Below are 21,310 nucleotides of genomic sequence, written 5' to 3'. Positions count from 1 at the left end.
CAATAGAACTCCTCATTTTCATTGTTTAGCCATTGTTTATTCCTTTGGTGTGTATTTAACCGCATTTATGTCACCTTAGTTAGTTAATAAATTTCACCGTAATCAAAGGAATTGTGTATGTGTATTGCCTACCTCTAAGTCCCTGCCAGGAGAATTTACCCCTTCGATATGAGACTGATTGTTTGATTTAGGATAACTGAGCGATTATTAACTAACTGATCACTAGTGATCAGATAATTGTATAATTATTAAAATGCTACCCAGAGGTCCGGAGACTCTGGGTGAATTAAATCTCCGGTGGTCTCCCACGAAACGAGAGCTTTATGAATGAATATTCTCTGAATATTAAAATTCATAATTTTGTATTAATTCTCATAAATTTATTAAAAACATAAGTAGACATGCTACACTTTACTATTTCCCGCCTCCTCTAACTTTTCTTGTGATCTGTTTGCTGTGTTTCCAGATGTCAGCAAATACTTTGGTGAGTACATTATCATAATCGGTATAAATGAATACCAAAACCATAAAAAAAATACCTAAATTGTAACAAACTGGAATTATCCTTTAACCATAACCACCAGTGTAACCTAAACTCAACTTAACCACAGCCCAACCTTAACCTAAAACCAAGAGTCAACGCTAAAAAAAATGCTTAATCTTGAGGGGACCAGGATTTTGTCCGCACATGCGAGATGAGTCCCCACAATGTGATTAATGCAGGTACGTAGGCCTTTTACACTAATAAGTCATTAGCTATAGCCACAACATGCCTCACAATATTCCAGACATTTCTGTTTCTTATTTGTAGCATCTCAACTGTCATGCACCAAATGAATCTTCCTGCTGCATTAGAGCAACAAAAACAGCCTGTGTGTGTCCTCACATGGGATCTTAATGATCAAACAAAACAGCACTCCTCTGGAGGGTTATCTTGTTCTATGATTCATCCATTGGCTATCTGCTTCCCTCGTTGCCTCTGCTGTATTTTGGCGTGTGCGTGTGTAATGTGACCCACTACAGAATTAAAAGATGCTCTGCTGGGAATACGGGGCAGTGAGAGCAATTTTCTCTAGGTGAGAAAACAAAGGGTGGTATTCTGTTTTGTATGAATAAATTCGAGAATGCGTCACTGAGGATACCGAGATACTGAGAATACTGCTATTGTTATATCGTTTAAATCACAGCATTTTATCACTGACAGGATTAATGTTTTAATCTTGAAAACAACTGTCTTTCTAATTAGATCTGATTTAAAAAAACTTGGCTTGTGATCCGTTTGCGTGGTGTGTGTGTGTGTCTGTGTTTGATTCAGTAATTGGACTCTGAGCATGTGGAGTGATCTGTGAATGAAAGTGCAGTGAGAACCCTCAACAATCCTCGTGCTTAGTAGATCAGAGACAAGAAGAGATAAAAGAGAAGAAACTTAAGAGGCTATGAAGTGAAGAAAGGAATGGGGATGTAAAAAAACAAGAAGAAAGTGAGATGAAGATTATAGGAAGAAAAAGAAGTGTTATTTAGTAGATCATATTTGATGGTGGGACCCTGTTCTTCTGCAGTCATAGTCATTCTACATGAGTTTTAAACTTGTTTGGAGTGTTTGTTTTTCGGTTGTATAGAGTTCACCTCGCCTCTATAAATGTTCTTAACATAAAATTAATGGTTTGAACTGTTTTGAGATTTGAGAGATATAATTAATGGCCCATAACAGAACAGTGAGGAAAAGGCTGAAGATGCCTTTGGATGAAAGCAGTGCCTGCTGTATTTTTGTCATGACATAGTCCTTTAACAAGTTGCAGAGCTCTTCTTACTCAATGCTTTAGGTTAAGGCTAGGTTTCCCTTTGAATGTGTAGCCTATTTTATTCGTCTTATTTTTGGTGCATCACTCATGATTTATTCACTCATTCTGTTTATATAATGCTAATTTGATTTCTTTTCCAATTACATTGTGACAGGAAACATAATTGTAAAAATAAATGCTCTGTATTGGTATAGCGCCTTTCTAGTCTGTGTCCCCTCAAAGTGCCTTTTACACTACATCGCATTTAACCATTCACACACATTCATACTCAGAGCCTAAGAGCTCAAACAGAAACTAACATTCCCACACCTTCATACACCATTGGAGCAGCCATTGAGGGCAATTTGGGGTTCAGTATCTTGCCCAAGGACACTTAGCCTGAAGGAGCCGCCGATCTTCTGATTAGCGGGTAACCCGCTCTACCTCTTGAGCCACAGCCGCTCTAATTGCCTGGATCATGTTCATGTTCACGTGTGACATTTTTAGCAATGCTAGCGGCATGGCTTTTCTGGATCCTAATGTCATTCAGTTGGTATGTTGGTCCTCCTCTTTGGTCCAGACTGAAATACCTCGACTTTTTGATGGATTGGCACAAATTTTGGTACAGACATTCGTGGTTCGCAGACAATGAGGACTACTGACTTTGGTGATCCCCTCACTTTTCCTCCAGTGCAACGATGAGGTTCACGTTTGTGGTTTTGAGCTAAATGTCTCAGCAACTATTGAATTAATTAACGTTCATGTTCCCCCTAGGTAAAACTGTAGTAAGGTTGGTGATCCTCTGACTCTTTGTCAAAATTTTAATTTGTCCAATACTTAGGTTCATGACCAAAGTCCTACAAAACTAATGCCATCCCCATCAGCAAGTGTTATCATGCTAAACTATGATGGCGGACACGGTACATTATATTGTCATTATATCTGCTAAACACCAGTATGTTAGCATTGTCACAGACAGCATGTTAGCATGCTGACATAAGCGTTTAGCTCAAAGCACCACTATGCTTAAGTACAGCCTCCCAGAGCCGCTAGTGTGGCTGCAAACTCTCAGCATCATTTAATTTAGTCCCCTCTGGAATTAATAAAGTTATCTAATCTAATCTACTGTAAGTGTTTATGGCACTGTCCCTCATCAGGATGTTGACAATGTTTGGGGAACATAAAGCATGCGTGTTTCCTCAAAATTTGAAATTGTGTGAGACAGCCATGCTACGGAAAGACGGGGGGGGGAAAAATTGACGGGAACTGACGCAGAGGCAAAGACAGACATCAAATTAGACACAGAGACACAATCACAGACTGAGACTGTTTAAGCTCTGTGTGTGTGTGAGGGACGAGGATGTGCCAGATAGGAGGAGGGGGATGGGGAGGAAGATATGGTGATGATATGGGAGTGGAATTGTGCTGGTGCATTAATGGTGTGCCCCACATCAGACAGAGCACTGCATTATTTAATGCTCTGCAGATTGCTCTGCCCTGTGCACTGTGAACCCCAAGAGCACATCAGAGGAACTGCTACAGATGTACGGACTGAGACACAAGCTGCGGGCTAAATAATGAGGAAGCAGAAATTGTTAGAGTGTGTCTGATTGGAATCTCTCCTGAAGAGAATCCTTCATCATTTGTGTATCTACTGATTCCTGGAGAGAGACATAGAGAGAGCTTGAGTCAGATAAAATAAAGCTTAACAAAATAAAATATTTAAATGCAACTTAAATAATGTATTTATTAACTTGTATTTTGTGTTTTCTGATGAGACGATCATGCTCTTTAATACTTCATCTCCACAAGCACCAGTAGCTGCTGGTCTGTGGTGCGGTGTGTGTGCTGCCACCTCAAACACATTGGCAAATGTATGAAACCCTAAGTATGTCAATCTTGGTATCAAGACCTTAATGAATATTACACTTACAAGCACACATGACTGTTGCATGCAGGGTATTGACAACTAAAATGGGAGATAAAAAACAGCCCAAGAAACCACTTTTTATACACTACTCTCTCAATTCAGAATTGATAAGATGGATAATAATGATGAAACTACAATTTTGTATTTCCAAATGTAGCACAAATAACAGGTGTGTATTTTTTTTAATAAAAATATTGTCCAGCCTTGTCTTGTCTGATTGTTGTTTTATAAAATATCATGTAATTTGTTCCCCTTTTTTGTATTTTGGGGCCCTTTTTCTTTTATCAGACAGGAAATGAGGGGAGGGAATAGTGAAATGACACGTTACTAAGGGCAGACTAAAACCACTGTTACCATCCATGGTCAGCGTCTTCAATTAGATCCTCAGGCCATTATTGACACCCATTCTGTTTCTAATTGGACAAATAATTGACATCAAAGTATGCCATATTGCTCAGTATCTGAGGCATGTGCTCCCTTACAACTGAGAGGAACTGTTTTGTTTTCTACCAGGTAAAGTTCTTGCCAGTCTGTAGGTTTTTTACCTTTAAATAATTTGACAGTTTAGGAAATGTGTTTATTTTCTGTCATGCTGAGAGTTACATGGGAAGATTGAAACCACTTTCATGTCAGTATGGTAAATATAAATCCAGGCAGCTTAGCTTAGCGTAAAGACTACAAACAGGGAAACCAGCTAGCCTGGCTGGGAACAAAATCTGCTCAATCACTTCTGAAACTCACTAACTAGCAAGTTATACCCGTATGTTTGATCTATAAACAGGACGACATGTAAAAACAGTATATTTGGAGACAGTCAGGCTAGCTGTTTCCCCCTGCGTCTAGTCTTTATGCTAAGCTAAGCTAACCAGATGCTAGGAAGAAAGTTAAGAAGCGCATTTGCCAAAATTGTCCAACCATGTCATGCTACAGTGTAATCATGCTTGTGTGTGGTGGTTCAAACGCAGCTTTATACACTATTACTTTATATCAATAATCAATAGTAGTAATTATAGTAATATTTGTAGTAATAATGCAATCCTATTATAAATAAGACAGGTTAAGGTGTCATTTAATTTTTGGAAACTGGCCTAATCCTTTACCTTTCCCTTTATTCTACTCACAGACTCTACCTTAATTTATGTCCTTTAAAAATCTGTGAGCTACAAGCTTTAGTTTTTTTGTGAGAAAATTTATCAAGAAAATGCAAACTGTGTTTATCTGGCATACCTGTTGGATCAATGGCTAGACACAGTTTTTCTAATTGGCATTTGATCCCTGTGAAGATACTCCTCACAATGCTGCTCTGATAATTGAAGTTGGTTGATTGGATAAAACTCCCTCAAGAGTTTTTGATAACCTTATTTAACATCAAAACTGTCTAAGCATTCATTGTACAAGCTGCAGGCAGACTCCTTCTTTGTCTCCCCCTTTCTTAAACTGACATTTAAACACTGTGTATATTTTCTATATGTCATCATGCCAAGAACATTTTTACATTTAACAATATAAAACTCTTTAAAACTCTCCCTTAGTTTTTGTGCTATTAAACTATCCACATGAAAATCTGATCTTGATAAAGCTGTCCTGTGCTTAGCACTGCTGTCTTACAACCAGAAGGCTCTAAATGCAATCCCTACTGCAAGAAACCATCAGTTGACAAACCTTACAAAACGTACAATAGTGTTCTTGAATGTATCTTCCTGCATTCTGACTGACAAAATTAATCAAATTTAAACATAGTCTACTTATTACAGTATACTTCTTCACAGTGTGCACCTTGCTGATTGAGCATTATAATTATCTCATGTTCATGAGCTATAATCTTAATCTGAGATTAAGCTGAGAAATTACCTCTGCTTTTTAGCCAGTATACAGCTTTTGTAGTGTCAATATGTGATCTTGAAGCAATAGCTGCAATTTCCCAGCAGCTGTCACACGCATTTTTCTTCAGGAACAGATAGTAACAACGCCAGAATGTTTAATTCTTTCCTGTCTGTATCTATCTGTGTTTCAACAAAGTGGTTTGTTTAAACTCAAATTAGTGAGAGGTGAGGAGGAAGAACAATGTCTTCTTTGAAATTAAAATAAACAAACCAGTGTGCAAAAAGGGAGACCTATTCCCTCCCTCACTTTCTTTGCTCTTTGCATAGCAGCAGTTAACAACTGCAAAAATAACATAAATGAAACAACACTTTTAAATGCAGAACAGACTGTGTAGACTTATATTTCTTTTAACACACAGTGCAAGAGGATTTTTTTATTTGCTAATTTTTCGTAATCAGTTGCAGTACAGAAACTTTAAATAGTTATATAGAATAAAGTGGAGTCAGAAGACTAGTCTCTGTTCTCGTCTGGCTTTGTGTCAGACAGCCAGTCAGCTGGGAGTAGCAGTGATAGACTCGTCACTGCCAGAAAGGCTTTTGTATTGGCCTTTTCTCTCATTCTGAAGCACAGATGGGCTCGATACGCAGGGAAAACTGAATCAGCTGTGTGAAAGGCACATTTTATGTTTCTTGACCCAAATTATATTTTAGCCATATGTACTACTACTACTACAAGAACTAACAACAATAACCATATTTTTTTCAAAATTAAGCACAGCTGATCACTGTTCTAAGATCTGCAGTGCATTGATCCAATGCACCAATTTTAAACATAAAATTAAAACCTGAGAATACTTCGACAAATCTGAATCTCAAATTTCATTCCATCTGTTGTACAGAAACATTTTTAATTATCATCTCTGAAATTGCAAGGCTTTACAGCGACTCTAAGTTAATCTTTTCAGGCTCAAGGCACCTTCCACCTTTAATAACATTATCTACTCTCTGACATCACTGCAGGTGTCAAATTGTTAGATGCAATAAGTCTGCAGTTAAAATGTCCACCATCACAGGAGGAGTCAGAAGTCAGCCAACCTGGAGTCCAATCAATGGTTAGAGCTGCCCTGCCCTATAAAAACACATACAAATTGATGTGACCCATGCTTCGAACAAAAGAGCTCTCAGAAGATAAAAAATTGTTGACTTGCATGAAGCTGGAAAGGGTTGAAAAAGTATCTCTAAAAGCCTCGATGGTTATCAGTCCATGGTAAGACAAATAGTCTATAAATGAAGAAAGTTCAGCACTGTTGCTGTTCTCCCTAGGAGTGGCCTTCCTGCAAAGACGACTGAACGAGCACGGCACAGAATGCTTAATGAGGTTTAGTTGGATCCTAGAGTGTCAGCTGAAGACTTACAGAAATATGTAGTCCATGCTAACTTCTCTGTTGACGACTCTATGACATGTAAAACACTAAACAATGACGTAGTTCATGAGAGGACACCATGGAGGAAGCCACTGCTGCCCCCGCCCAAAAAAATATTGCTGCACGTCTGAAGTTTGCAAAAGTGCACCTGGATGTTCCACAGCTCTACTGGCAATATATTTTGTGGATAGATGAAACCAAAGTTGATTTTTTGGAAAGAATACACAAACCTATGTGTGGAGGAAAGAAGGCACAGCACATCAAAATCAAAACCTCATCCCAACTGTGAAGTATGTTGGAGGGGAAATGATGGTTTGGGGCTGCTTTGCTGCCAAAGGGCCTGGAATGGTTGCTATCATCAACGGAAAAATTTATTCCAAAGTTTATCAAGAATTTTTGCAGGAGGATGTAAGGCCATCTGCCAATTGACGCAAGAGGCATGATGCAACAGGATAACGACCCAAAGCACAGAAGTAAATCAACAGCAGAATGGCTTCAGCTGAATACAATATGCCTTCTGGAGTGACCCAGTCAGAGTCCTGACCTCAACCCCATTGAGATGCTATTGCATGACCTCAAGACAGCGATTCAAACCAGACATCCCAAGAATATTGCTGAACTAAAACCGTTGACAGTTCAACTCTGGTTAAGGTAATTGCTGCCAAAGGAGGGTCAACCAGTAAATAATAAAGGGTTCACATACTTTTTCCACCCTGCACTGTGAATGTTTACACGTTGTGTTCAATAAAAACATGAAAACATATAATTGTTTGTGTGTTAGACTGTGTTTATCAATTGTGACTTAGATGAAGATCAGATCTCATTGTATGACCAATTTATGCAGAAATTGAATTAATTGCAAAGGGTTCACATTTTCTTGCGATTGTAAAGTATGAATACACATGTGCATTCACACGCACATACACACAAGTGGAAGAAGTAATCTGTCATGTAAACAGAGTAAAACAGGATATGAAATTATTGTCTTGTTTGTTTATTACCGTCCTTTTAAACAATCTTTTGAATATCTACTGCACAATTTTGTTCCTTTTACCTTTCACCCTTTTATTTACATGTATTTATATTTGTCCTCACCCTAAACATTTTAAACATACATATTCCGTTAAGATATTTGCTGTCTCTTTTTACAAACATATTGACAACTTTTCTATTGGTACACAAAATGTCTCACATTACACATTAGATTTTGCGATGGTGGTAAAACTCTCATGTTAGACCTTTAGACCTCATTTTAATCTTAAACAGAATCTAAAGTAACTTAAAGGACAGTCCAAGACTGGCCCATTTCCTGGGATTGATTTGAAACAAAACCCATAGTGCAGTCTGAACCTTCTCAAACTCCTCTGAGATGCTAAAAATAAGATTTAGTTTCAAGCATCACTTTAAACATGCAGACCATAAAGATGAATCCATCATGAAATTAAATGTAATGTTTTGGTGGTTAGATTTTCATACATCACTGAGTATGTGTTTGGTGCAGAGAGAAAGAGAGAGAATGATGAATAAAGAAACAAGCACATCACTGGCATTTTTAACAGCCTAGCGCATACTTTTAAGTGGGAATAATATATGCACATGCTCACTGGCACACACACACACACACACGCAGTCTAGTGCCTAGGGATGCATAGGTTGCTAAGCAACAAGGTGGTGTCCTAGAAAAAAGTTCCATAGCTGGAAATGCAGAGTTGGATGTGGGTTCAACACACTATTGATACTCCAGTACTCCAGTCATCTGATTTTTTTCTATTTCAGTCCATTCATATTGTGACCACAGAGTCATGTTTCACATATTGACAAGGGATGATAAAGCTTTTCTTTACCCAGTGGGAGTCGCTTGAGATTCACTTGAGTGTAGTATTATGTTGGAGTTTCCTTGTCCTCCTATGCATGCACACATTGTAGATGCTTTCACTGTAGTAATATACACCCAGTTGACATTTTATTGGGTGCCCCTAACTAAAACTAATGCAGTCTAATACAGCAATAAATCCTACCTTACAGTTAAATCAGCACCACTCTAAAACTGTATGAAACAAAAAAGCAACATATTAATCTACATGAAGGTGGAATTTATTGCAAGACTGCTGTATTAGATTGTAGACTGCATTATTATTAGCTTGGTGTGCTTAAGTGTATATCAACTCAGCTCCAGACTACACTTTAGTAGGCAACATACTTATTGGAGTAAGAGTTGAGCTGGACTCTCTGGAGGCAGTAACAAAGAAGAGGCTGCTGTCTAACTTGGTTAGCATCCCAAACTACATCTCCCACCCACTCCAACATGCTGGCTGAGAAGAGGAGCGTCTTCAGTGAAAGACTTAAACTCCCGAGGTGTTGCACCAATCCCCTTTGTTAGCAAAAAAACATCCAGAGAGTCTGCTTTGATTTGAAGCTGAGAGTGGAGAATAAAAAATAAAATAATTCTAATCAAACACTAAAACTGAGCAAACACTTACTGCACTGGCTTGTAGTGAGTCAGATAACCATCTGGCTGGAGGTCACCTTATATCCACTCTGCTCTGAACTGTATGGAGTCACAGCGGCACTCCAGCTACAGAACACTGACATACTGAACAGATCAACTGTGATTATGAACAGCATCAAAGACTGCACAATATGTTGGTCAAATGAAGTTAGTTTAGTATGCCTGTTCCTTCCGTATTTGCTTTAAATCCCTTATTTTCATTGTTTTATTTTGTAAAGTAACTGATTATTTGTTGTCTCGCAGAAATAGATGAAGATCGTCTCCCAAACCAGTTGTACAAGGTAATCAAATTCATTTTCTATTTTACTGAAATAAGATTACAGAAATAGAATTATGTGAATTCTGTATTTGATTTTTTTTTTAATTAACTCTATTAAAACAATCTCTTCCATCTTAGTGCTCTCTGCCCAGCTGACATGTGATGTTGATGTTTTGCAGGCGGCATTGTTGAATTCCCCTCGACAACGGCGAAAAGGGCAAAAGGGAACACCTACAATGAAAGGTAGAGTGAATTGTCAATCTTGTCATCGACCAGTGTGTGATGTATGCATAATTTTTTGCAAGTTTGTCTGATTTCTATACTGTAACATTTTGTGCTTGTATGTGGTCATGGTTTCACAAAAATGCAAGCAGTTCTTTTCAAGTATATTACTGAAATGTTGCCTGGTTCCAGACTTCTGAATCAACCCATCTCTGATTTGTTCAGCTACTTAATGAAACAAAATGAAATGTCAATTCAGTCTGATTATCAGGTTAATTGAAATAAACATACACTTACATTAGTAGATGAAAAGTTGAATAAAAAGTGGCGATGTTGTAGGAAGCTGTACTTCAGGCCTGTCATATTAGGGCACAGATGTTCACAGCTGTTCGAACAACAATTTGTGAGTTGTTCAAACTAAACTAATATTCTAGCCTGTCTGGGTAGCATGTGGCTACGCAGGTCATGTCACATAGGGTGTATAAGCCTACGGCAACAGGCCGGCACAAGGAAAAGCCCAAGGAAGCTTGCTGTAAATGCTAGCTGTGCAAAAAGAGAAGTGCAGTGGATAGGAAAAGACGCATACAAAAGGAAGAAACCAAAAATTGCAGTAATTATCCACAACAATGACATTATCAAAAGTCCAATAATATATGTACCTAAATGAATGTAATAAAGTTCAAAGGGCAGGGCACTTGAGTGCATGTATCTGCATTGAAACAGTTTTTGATCATTGTCATCAGTCTTTTTACAGTTTTGATACTACCCCTCCATCAGAGCTCAGCAAGGAAGCACAAAGAGGGAATTCCATACTCAAAAGATTGTAATTTTGAAAAATACTCACTTGATTGGCTAACTCAGACTGCTGAAAAATTATGATGCAATTTGCTCCGAGTTCTTGCTTTTATTTTTCAGTCGTGTTAGAAAGGAATCTTTTCACTGCCAGTATGCACAAGAGAAATTATTACAGAAACCAAACCCTGTTTTAATGGGCATATGCGCATTTATTGTTTTAAGACAAACTTTATAAAATGTCAGCCAATCCGGGTACAAAGCTATAACTATGACCAATAAAGTCCAGGATGTCAGATGTCAGGTAACTTGAACTTACTTGGTGAAGTAGCTACACTAATGATAGAAGTTTTTTCTGTCTTGAGTGTCCTATTTCAACCTCGGAGCCAATCAGTGCTGCACTTGTCGCAGCACGGACTCATTGTCCCATATTTTCTGACCAGAGCTTCTCCCAATTTCCATTTTTTTTGGCTAAAAAGTGGGTCTATTTGAGATTAGGACACTTGGTGTCATGCTCCACCTGAGGAAAGCCTGACCAACAAATATTAAACACACACACAAACACACACACACAGTCAGAGAAGTTCTTCCTTAGGTCTCTTAATTGATGTAACAGGGAAAGGTATGACAGGTCTAGCTTAGAGTAATTTAGCTGATCCCATAATAGCTTTAGGTATTTGTCACATGTACTTGTCCTTGTCAGGAAGACAACAATAGACTGATTAGTTAAGAGACAGCTCAGGCGTCAGGCTAGCAGATATCAGTGTTCTCTGGGAATCTATCAAGGTTGAGTCCTACAAGAATGTTTACAAGAACTCACTGGCTCCACAGATTGGAGTACAACTTATGGATAGTGAGAGATTCCAATATGACGAAGCATTTGAGTCTAAACATCAGATAGATAGTTGTTCTAGGTGAAAGGTGACCTAATAGAGAAACCTACAGACACTAGGGGGAAGACAGAAACATAAAAGGGACCACAAGATGTTATTCTTCAGATTTGGTATTGGCATTTGACGTGTTTACATGTTGTATGCTGGCACTGTATCTCCTCAGCCGGGCTCAATAAACAATGCTATGTTAAGTCTCCAAAACTTCTTCACACCTGAACGTGGTTCACAATATTTCTCAACACCTTGTATATCTGTAGGCTGTTTTGTCACTGCAATGTAATACAAGTCTTATTTAAGTGTCAATTTCCAATTAAATACAAACACACAATGGTTTTATGTAGAGAAAACAGAGCATCATTTCAATAAAGAAACTGAAGCAAGGGAACAACAATGAGAAGATAAATGAAGTGTGGTGCTCTGGGATGTTTATTCTTCAATTAGTTTCACAACTAAACAGCTAAACAGTCACTTCTTTGAGGAAACCAAGGCGATAATCAGTGTGTTTTACTTTCTTACTACAAGGAGATTAGGAGTAATAAAACCATGGATGGAGGAGGTTGAAGAAGGCGATAAAAGTAATCATCTCCCAACTCTGATGCATCTTTACCTGCCCCCTCACTCCAAATGCTGCTGGGTGTTAATTAAAGCTTGCTTAACAATATTCTTTTGAAGTCTTGGGTTTCTTTTTGAATATCCACCTTCACTGACTCTCCTTCCCCCCATCTGTCTTTCCTGTGTACTGTTCAAACCCTGTCTCTTCTCCCACTGGTTCCCTTCATCTCACACCACTTTCTTTTTGTGCTTGTCCTCCTTCTCCCTACATTTCCCTGATGATTTTGTGCTTTTTACTTTCCACTGTTTCTTCCAATCCAATCCACTCCTTTCCTCTCTCATTTCCCCTCTCCTTTCCCTGTTAACTATTTCTTCTCATCCAACTTGTCTCTTTCCTTCCTTTTCATCTTCACATGTCTGCTTCTCTTTCACCTCTGCACCTCTCCGCCTCCCTCCTCGCAGAGCTGCAGTTCCTGGTAGATCATCACCTGTACAGGCAGCAGCAGGGAGCTGGGGATGAGTGCTCCTCAGAGAGCTGCCTGTCGGACCGTCCCAGCCCCGACTCTGTTCCCACTGGGGAGGAGCTCCCACACGACGATGAGGCCACTGCAGAGGCGTTTGAGAAATTACGCTGCCAAATGGAGGGTATGTTTGGAAACTGTTTAGAGAATAATTTTATTTGCATGCTTGCAGCATTGCAGCTGCCTATTCAGCAACACAAACCTCACTAAAACCTACTTTGGACTTGGGCACAAACATTAATACTTGGAAACATGTGTAAAATGAGACACCATTTGTATGGAGTTGTAAGAAGTTTCCATGTTTATATTCTTGTGTTTTTCCTCTAGACAGTCTAAACAGATCATAAGTACGAGGTAGAGTGAGTCTTTTTCTATTTGGACTTGTTAAATTACATTTCATGCATTCAAAATCCTATATTATATAAAAGCATCAGAAAATGATTACAAAAAATATAAAAAGTAAAAAGCACTCATGAGGTGGAACTAGTTGTAACTACTTTACTTACAGTTGAGTAGTTTAGTCCAGGGCTTCTCAACCTACTAGGAGTCTGTAATAGAGCTGGTAATAGAAATAAACAACATGAACGAGTCTCTGAAGGGGGCCACAAGGGAGCGTGTCAAAACATGTGTAGGGCAAGAAAAAGTGTCAAAAAATAATGAAAGGATGGTGGAGTAAAGGAAAGATATCTGACAGATAAGGAGGTCACCGCTGCACTGATAAATGGATGGTGCAGTACCACGAGAAGAGAGCAGATGTTAAGGGAGGGATGAAGCCAGTTACAGCTTATTAACATGAGGAAATGTGGTGGGAAGCATGAAAATGGCTGTAAGGCATTTATATAAAGGCATTATACGGTTATGAAACTGGAATTAAAAGAAGCAAAACAAAGGGATTGGGAAAAGGGAAATGGAAAAGAATACTTCAAGGAATACTGGACATTTTGGGAAATACGCTTATTCGCTTTCTTCAAGATGAAGACTGATACTACTCTCATGTCTGTGGACTGTATACAGGTCTGTACGCTAAATACTGTGAATGGGCTGAGCCCAGGGCTGGCCCTGACTGTGTTGGAGCCCTAGGCAAGATATTATATTGGCAACATTTTTAGCATTAAACACTTCATTTCCTGTATTCCGGTGAAAACTTATGCACTTCTTCTGCCTTTTCTGCATCAATTTATGGTGGAAATGTCTTTTTTTTATATAAAGAGAAACACAAAATTCATGCCAGTTTTTGAAAGCATTTGTTAATACTTTTTTGAAAAATTGCTTGCAATGACAAAAGTTAAATAACAAATATGCAAATATACTTGCACTGCAATTTAAATATAGAAGAAACAAATGTGCATTGTCCAAAAAAAGTATTTTTATATTTTGTATCATCTGCCATTTTGTGTTTCCCTTCATGTAAATAAAGACATTTCCACCATAAACTGCTGTAGAAAATGTCTCCAGAATGCAGTCATTTAAGAGTTTAATGCTCAAAATCCTTTGGGGGAGGACCACCAGACCCCCACTTGTATATTTCACCATCAAAAATTTCTTCAAAACAGTGTTAATATATCTTCTCGTCTTGTTCTTGTGACCCAAGTGTATTGTCACAGCCCTAATCTGAGCCCTTATGTATGTTCTACACAACGTGACGACCTTGTTGACAGAATTCAGAAACTTTTGAATCGTTGAACTTGCTGTTCTGCATAAATGGTTATGAATATTGACAAGATAGTATGTAGCATTAACAAATCAGAGACTAACCACCATGTAGAAATCTTTTCTTGCGCAATAATTTAACGAATGAAAACAACACACAAAAATGAAACGGCTGTTTCATCCAACTTGAATTAATATTCTAGCCTTCTAGTGGTAAGCTCTATAGTAACCTAGTGTACTATTATCTGAAATTATAATGAAAGCACAGAATACACATGAACATTAGCCCTAATCAAACCTGAAGCTCTTTAAATGTTACAAATACTCTATCTGTAGGCAGACTATCCAAATTAAGTGTAACCTGTAAATATATTATTTACTATATAATGTTAGAATACAATATTTACTAATACACTTATAACTTATACTGGTTACTCCTTCAAGTTGTGGATAGTGCGAAGAAAGTGAATAAATTGACATTTTCCTTTAATGAAAATGTTTTCAGTGCCACCTTGGCAAAAACTCTCCTTGTTGTGCCAAATATTTATAGCATTACGTATAGCGCATACTGCACACACATTCAATAATTGTCCAGCTTTACTGTGTGATGAGTGGACAGGGCTGCTTTTCTGAAGTGCCAAAATAATGTCTTTTGTAAATGTTGTCATCTTTTTTCATTTTTATGCATCGGGACACGCATGCTTTTTGTTGTGTAAAAGCTAAAAAAAAACATACCAGTGTAATAACCTTACCATGTTTTTTATGGATTGTTTATGTGTTATGGAGGAGCTGCAAATTAAGTTCTCACTCCAGATGAAAGGAGCAAAGAGGAAGCTGGGGGAAACAAATCAATGACTATTAACACCAGTCCATTCGAGCATGGCTTCATTTAAAGATCAGCCTTTTTAATTCACTCAGCATGACTAAATAACATGCAGCTGTAAATGTCAGGGTGCATTGATTGATGAAATGAGTTGAAATGAGACATAATTTAAATACAATATAGGACCAGATCATTTTATCCACACTGCTGTTTTATGGAAAAGGCATTTGTTTATTCTCTGTCTGGTTAATTATACCTCACTTTTCGTCACCCTCATCTTGTCCTCCATTTGTGTCTCTGCCCCCTGCAGAGTTCTCCAGGGAGAGTCTGTTAGAAGCTGGAGGTGGACTCGAGTGCCCCATCTCCAAGGAGAAAGAGGATTGTTCCAGCATTGCCAGTGTATCAGATCCCTCATCACAACAAAACAACGCACAAGCAGGTACATCAAAAGTCAAAAGAGCCACGGTAGCTCTCATGATGGGTGTCCTTTCCCCTCAGGGGACTCTTCATCATCCATTCACTAAACAGGGTTTATTTATATACGTTAACAGTTCAGTAGTCTTGGTTTGGTGTCATGTAATCACAGCTTGTCAACAAACATCTGTGAAATGGCTATCATCAGTCAAGCATGGAGGTGGGAGTATCATGATCTGGGGCTGCATGAGTGCTACCGCCACTGGGGAGCAACTGTTCACTGAGGGAACCATGAATGCCAACATGTACTGTGACATACTGAGAGGATGTACTTCCTACTAGTTGAAGAAGTTCAGCCTGCCAAAGTCAATGATGGTGCACTTCTACACCGCCATCATTGAGTCCATCCTCACTTCCATCACCATCTGGTACGCTGCTGCCACCGCCAAGTACAAGGGCCGGCTGCAGCGTATCACTCACTCTGCAGGGAAGGTGATTGGCTGCAATCTTCCATCTCTTCAGGACCTGTACACCTCCAGGACTCATGACGCATGCAGGAAAGATTGCAGCTGATCCTTCCCACCCTGGACACAAACGGTTTCAGACTGTAACCTCTGGCAGGAGGCTGCGGTCAATCAGGACCAAAAACTCTCACCACAAAAACAGCTTCTACCCTTCTGCAGCTAGCCTAATTAACAAGTCCCTCACTGACACTCCCCCCCTTCCCTCTCAAATACTGTATATCTTTGCACATGTAAATATTATTTAATTTCACATCATTGTACATACCCGGTATACTGCACATACTATTTGTTGTTTGTTAAGTGTTTATCGTTCTTCTATATTTTATATTTTGTCAATCTCTCCCATATTTATATATTTCTACATTTATTTATGTCAACTGTATGTTTTTCTTTGTTTGTCTACATGTAGCACCTTATCTCCAAAACAAATTCCTGATTCGTGTAAAAACTACTTGGCAATAAAAGCTACTCTGATTCTGATTCAGAGCCTAAGGCCCAGACAGAAGCATCTCCTTTGTGTCCAGCTTCTGGTTGGCAGCACAAAAAGCCATTAAAATGTTACTTCTATCCCTGTGTCTCATATGATATCAAGTATGATATCAAGAAATACAAAAAGAAAAAGTTTTAGTGACTGAACTACAGAACTTCTACCTGTCTACCTCTCCACCACTAACACTGCAAAGCCAAACGCAATAATGTACAGAAATGACCTTCGTTTCTATTTAGCTGAACTCAAAGCAACAGAAAACAACCATCCCTACGTTCGATTAATAAAAATGTTACTTAATACTGTATGTATTTATTGTTTAGCTGCAAGAGTCCATTAAAATCCCCATCGTCAGTCAGTCTTTTATGTCTCTGTCTATATTTTTTTGCAGACACAAAAGCAGCAGCATCCAGTGCGAGTCAGCCAGCAGAGGAGAAAACAAAGAAATGCAGCCTGGAGAAAGAGAAATAAAGTGATCCTCTGTACAACAACAACACTGCTCAGTCTACTCAGCCAGCCCAACCCAATGACAGAAGATTGTCTACAGATCCACTTTTTAGATACATCAGGGCGTACAGTCTTTTTCTGTCTCATTCACACAATCACTTATCATAAATGGCCCCTTTAATGTTCAAAGGCAACAAAGATTCTCTCTGTTTTAGACATGAACAGTTTTATTATTAAAAAATGTGCCATGACTTCTGCAATTATTGTTCCATCTCAAAGCAATATAAATGTATTTGTACCTCATAAACAACTGGGACCGAAACCATCAGTTTAATTCTAATATTATCATTCAGTCCCACTGAGTAATATGCTGAATCTCAAATTAGTGGACAGCACATCTTGGTTGGCTGACAGTTAAAATAAAATATATATTTTTACACTACTGGATTGGCCATCTACAAAGACTGAAGTTAAATTGCATGCAACACCTGCAACGATTTGTCAACTAATCCATAGATCAAAAATAAATCTATTATTGATTGATTGTTAATAAAGATAATCATTAGTTGCAGCCCTAATAGCAAATATATCTGCTCTGTAAATCTCTTGTCCTGTTTGAGAAAAAATTATAAACTCAAAGGGAGAATATTTCCTTCGTTTCATGATAGCGCATTCTTTGCATTAATTTGTCTCTGTAGATGGAGACCCTGTTCCCATATGGCCAATCAAAGTGCTTCATTTTAAATTGCATTTGCATTAACTACACAACACAAAAAGCCACAGACTCAGAACAACAACAACCAACATAAGATTTCATGTTAAAGTCTCCTCCTTATCCTTCTTACAAACATGAACATGTCTTGTCCTACACCTTAGCTTGCTGAACGAGCGACCAAACAAACATTTACAGGAGAAAAGTGCACTGCTAATGTCAGTTTGCGGCTAGATAATTATCTGCAGCACATTAAACAGTATTTAAACATACTTGCAAATGTCCACTTGGCCCACTTAGATGTAGGTGTGGTCTTTACTCTCTACTATCACTAACAACACACTGTCTGCACTTGACATGTAGACTACAATGTAAGTTTGTTTACTTTGTCTCTGGTTCAGTCTATTAGATGCTGCGAGTCACCTAGCTGCTAGGTTATTATTAAAAAAGCTAAAAACTAAATGTGATTTTAGTTGGACTTCAAAGTAACAGTGAGAAAGTAATTACTGGTAATATCCCAATAAACAACAGTGGTATCGTGTCTAGTTACAATAATTTACTAATAATCAGACCAGACGCAGTGGTTGTAAATCCCTTGTTAATATGCAACAATAACAGAGGGTTGTTTCTGCAGATGCATTTACATATTTTGAATTAACAAGGAAAAAAACATCTCCAGTGAACACTCTCCTGTTCGACAATGAAGGGAATCTAAATCCTGGTCATAAACACCTTCCTGCTTGACACTGAATCTTTACTGTATTTCATTTTGTAATGGAGTAAATTTAAATCAAATTGAATCAAACAAACATTTTAAATACTGGACTGATATTGTACTTACTGGCATTCCTTTTTAATTGTAGTTTTGTATGAAACAAGGACATTATAAAGTCATCACCACACTCTAAAATGTTTGTTATTTCATCTGTTATTTGTATCACTGAAGTGGCATTATTATGTAGATTACGTGACAATCCTTCCATAGCCTTCACATTATACTTGACATGCCTGAATGAAATCAAACAAACTGAAGCAGAAAACTAAAGCCACCCTAGTATTGATGTCACTTTAGCAGATTAATCAGCCACAGTATGAGCAGTTTATTTCCCAGCTGCCAAAAATGACCACTATGTCCACAATGAATAAGAAGAACAGTTAAACATTCCTGTGCAAGCTATTGTTTTTTCCTCTGCAGTGTATTTATGGAAAATGTAGTGTTTGTTTTGTTTTTGAATGGTAATAGTGTACTGAGTTTGCTTCCAATTTTACTTGAATTGATTGATTACTTCTGTAATCTAAATTTGTTTGATACAATAAAATGTTTAAATTGGTGATTGGATGTTTTTCTTTTGCACAGAGTTTATGAATTTTGCATCCAGTCAAGTTAAAAGCAAGTTTGACAGTCAGAGGCAGCATGATGTCTGCTTTCAACTATTTTTTTTTGAGATCTTGAATGTCCAAAGCGCCTAAACCAGGATCTGCTTTCCCATGAAAACATAAAAAAAAAAAAAACCCAGGTATGTAAGAGGGAAATCTCAGAAAACTTCAAGTTAAACTTGCACCATTAGTTTTGTGTTCAGTAAAGGTTGGCTTTGACTATATCCTAAAAATAAGCACTCTGCCAATAAATAATTCAATGTACTGAGCCTGGAGCATAAAAACACATACATTTTTCATGCACAGGACCGGTTTTCACAAATATATTTTGTAATACTGCAGCAATTTAAGCTACATGTGATATCTGTACAGACACTTCCAGTTAGCTTTTAGGATAGCCTGAGTGATATTGATCACTTCTGTTATAAAGTTTTGCTGTGAAAGCATGTTACAGTCATCACTTAAGGTGAATGCTCTAAAGACCCTTAAGAGCAAAAGTCCAAATTGATTGTCTCCATCAAGGTGAAATGATCATAATGTTTTAACTGGCTTGAGGAATGAATCTACACCTTAAGAAATGTAGCATATCATACTGCCAATACCTCACACACAATATCTGTATGTGTAAAGTAAAGCCCATGAGGCAACTTTGTGAATTTTTTCAATAAAATTCACTCTAAGTGACAAGATTGGTGTTTTTTTTTTTACTGTTTTGTATTTCAATTCTCTCTGTCTCTCTCTCTCTCTCTCTCTCTCTCTCTCTCTCTCTCTATCTGTGTGTGTGTGTTGGGGCTGCAAATGTGTGTGCACTGCTCAGATCATGCACATTTAACATAGAAGTAACAGAATTGCATCATCAGTCATTTATGTGCCATATATTACTGTACAGCCACCCAGTTGACTTGGATATAGAATAACTTCAGCTGTCCTTACTGTTGTCCTAAATGAAGAAGATGAAGATGCAATGTCAAACTGCTTATTTGACAATTGTTAAAATAAGAAATTGGGTTTGAAGCTGAACCCTCTGGGCGACCCTGGAGCCAATTCGCTCTCTTTGCTCTACAGCCCCTCCAACTGGGAGAGCAGAGAACTGAAATCACTGGTTTAACAGGCACCAGACAGCTTGACCTTTTATTTATTATTTTTTTACTTTAAATGTTAAAGTAAAAAAAATTCCTTTAAGTTGCATTATGGGAAGTATGGGTTCAAGGTTTTGGATGGATTTGGAACCTGACATATTAAGGACATATCCTTTAAATGGTCAGTTACATTTTCAATATATTTCAATATAAGTTTTTTTAAAGTAAAGTAACTAAACTATATCAAAATTATATATTTTATTGCTACCATTAGCCCTGTGGTTGACGTTTCCTTGCTCAATTATGTTTAGGATGTAGACTTCTAAAAGGACAGGACACTTTGGCTTTTGGTGGATACATATTGCCTGATAGGACAGCTTCAAATATAGCTACAATTAAACCACACCTTTCAATAGCAATAATACTGTATAATAATATAATAATACTGTATTCTAATATGAATGGTAAACTAAATCAGAATAGATCCAAACAGGGGTAATCAATTATGTGCTACAAATATCACAACTTATAGTCAAACATAAGGTTTAAAAAGGGATTACATAGAAAAGAGTGATGAATTCACTTGAGCTGGCCCATTAAGTAAATATGAGCACTAGGCTTTGTGCAAAACATAATTGGTTTATATTTTACAGTTATTGGTTTGCAGAGTGAGCCACTGAATGTGCTGTAAATGCAAGGAATGCAACTTCAATTCGTCAAAAATTCATAGTGGTCAAAAATGACCACTATGTCCACAATGAACAAGAACAACAGTTAAACATTCCTGTGCAAGCTTTTGTTTTTTCCTTTGCAGTGTATTGGAAAATGTAATGTTTGTTCTGTTTTTGAATGATAATAGTGTACTGAGTTTGGTTCCAATATTATTTAAATTGATTGATTACTTCTGTAATCTAAATTTGTTTGATACAATAAAATGTTTAAATTGGTGATTGGATGTTTTTCTTTTGCACACAGTTTATGAATTTTGCATCCAGTCAAGTTAAAAGCAAGTTTGACAGTCAGAGGCAGCATGAAGTCTGTTTTCAACCATTTTTTTTAGAGATCTTGAATGTCCAAAGTGCCTAAACCAG

General features: G+C 37.7%; 1 protein-coding gene across 1 annotated transcript in view; it reads left to right on the top strand.

The window, feature by feature from the left end:
- The window catches only part of LOC119886642 (protein phosphatase 1 regulatory subunit 1A-like), a 35,205-nt gene extending 16,110 nt beyond the window's left edge, over positions 1 to 19,095 (top strand). The window contains exons 3-7 of the mRNA XM_038697522.1: positions 9,711 to 9,748; positions 9,906 to 9,969; positions 12,648 to 12,830; positions 15,490 to 15,618; positions 16,996 to 19,095. Of these exons, the coding sequence (XP_038553450.1) occupies positions 9,711 to 9,748; positions 9,906 to 9,969; positions 12,648 to 12,830; positions 15,490 to 15,618; positions 16,996 to 17,075 (494 nt within the window). The 3' untranslated portion in view covers positions 17,076 to 19,095. The remainder of the gene's footprint in view (positions 1 to 9,710; positions 9,749 to 9,905; positions 9,970 to 12,647; positions 12,831 to 15,489; positions 15,619 to 16,995) is intronic.
- Positions 19,096 to 21,310: the final 2,215 nt, after the last annotated feature.

The sequence above is a fragment of the Micropterus salmoides genome, unplaced genomic scaffold (assembly GCF_014851395.1).
Source record: "Micropterus salmoides isolate LMB-PRFRI ecotype aquatic unplaced genomic scaffold, ASM1485139v1 Ms_hic_scaffold_4, whole genome shotgun sequence".
Lineage (NCBI taxonomy): Eukaryota > Metazoa > Chordata > Actinopteri > Centrarchiformes > Centrarchidae > Micropterus > Micropterus salmoides.
The sequence above is the reverse complement of the archived record's forward strand: the minus strand, read 5'-3'. Positions and strand labels throughout refer to the sequence as shown.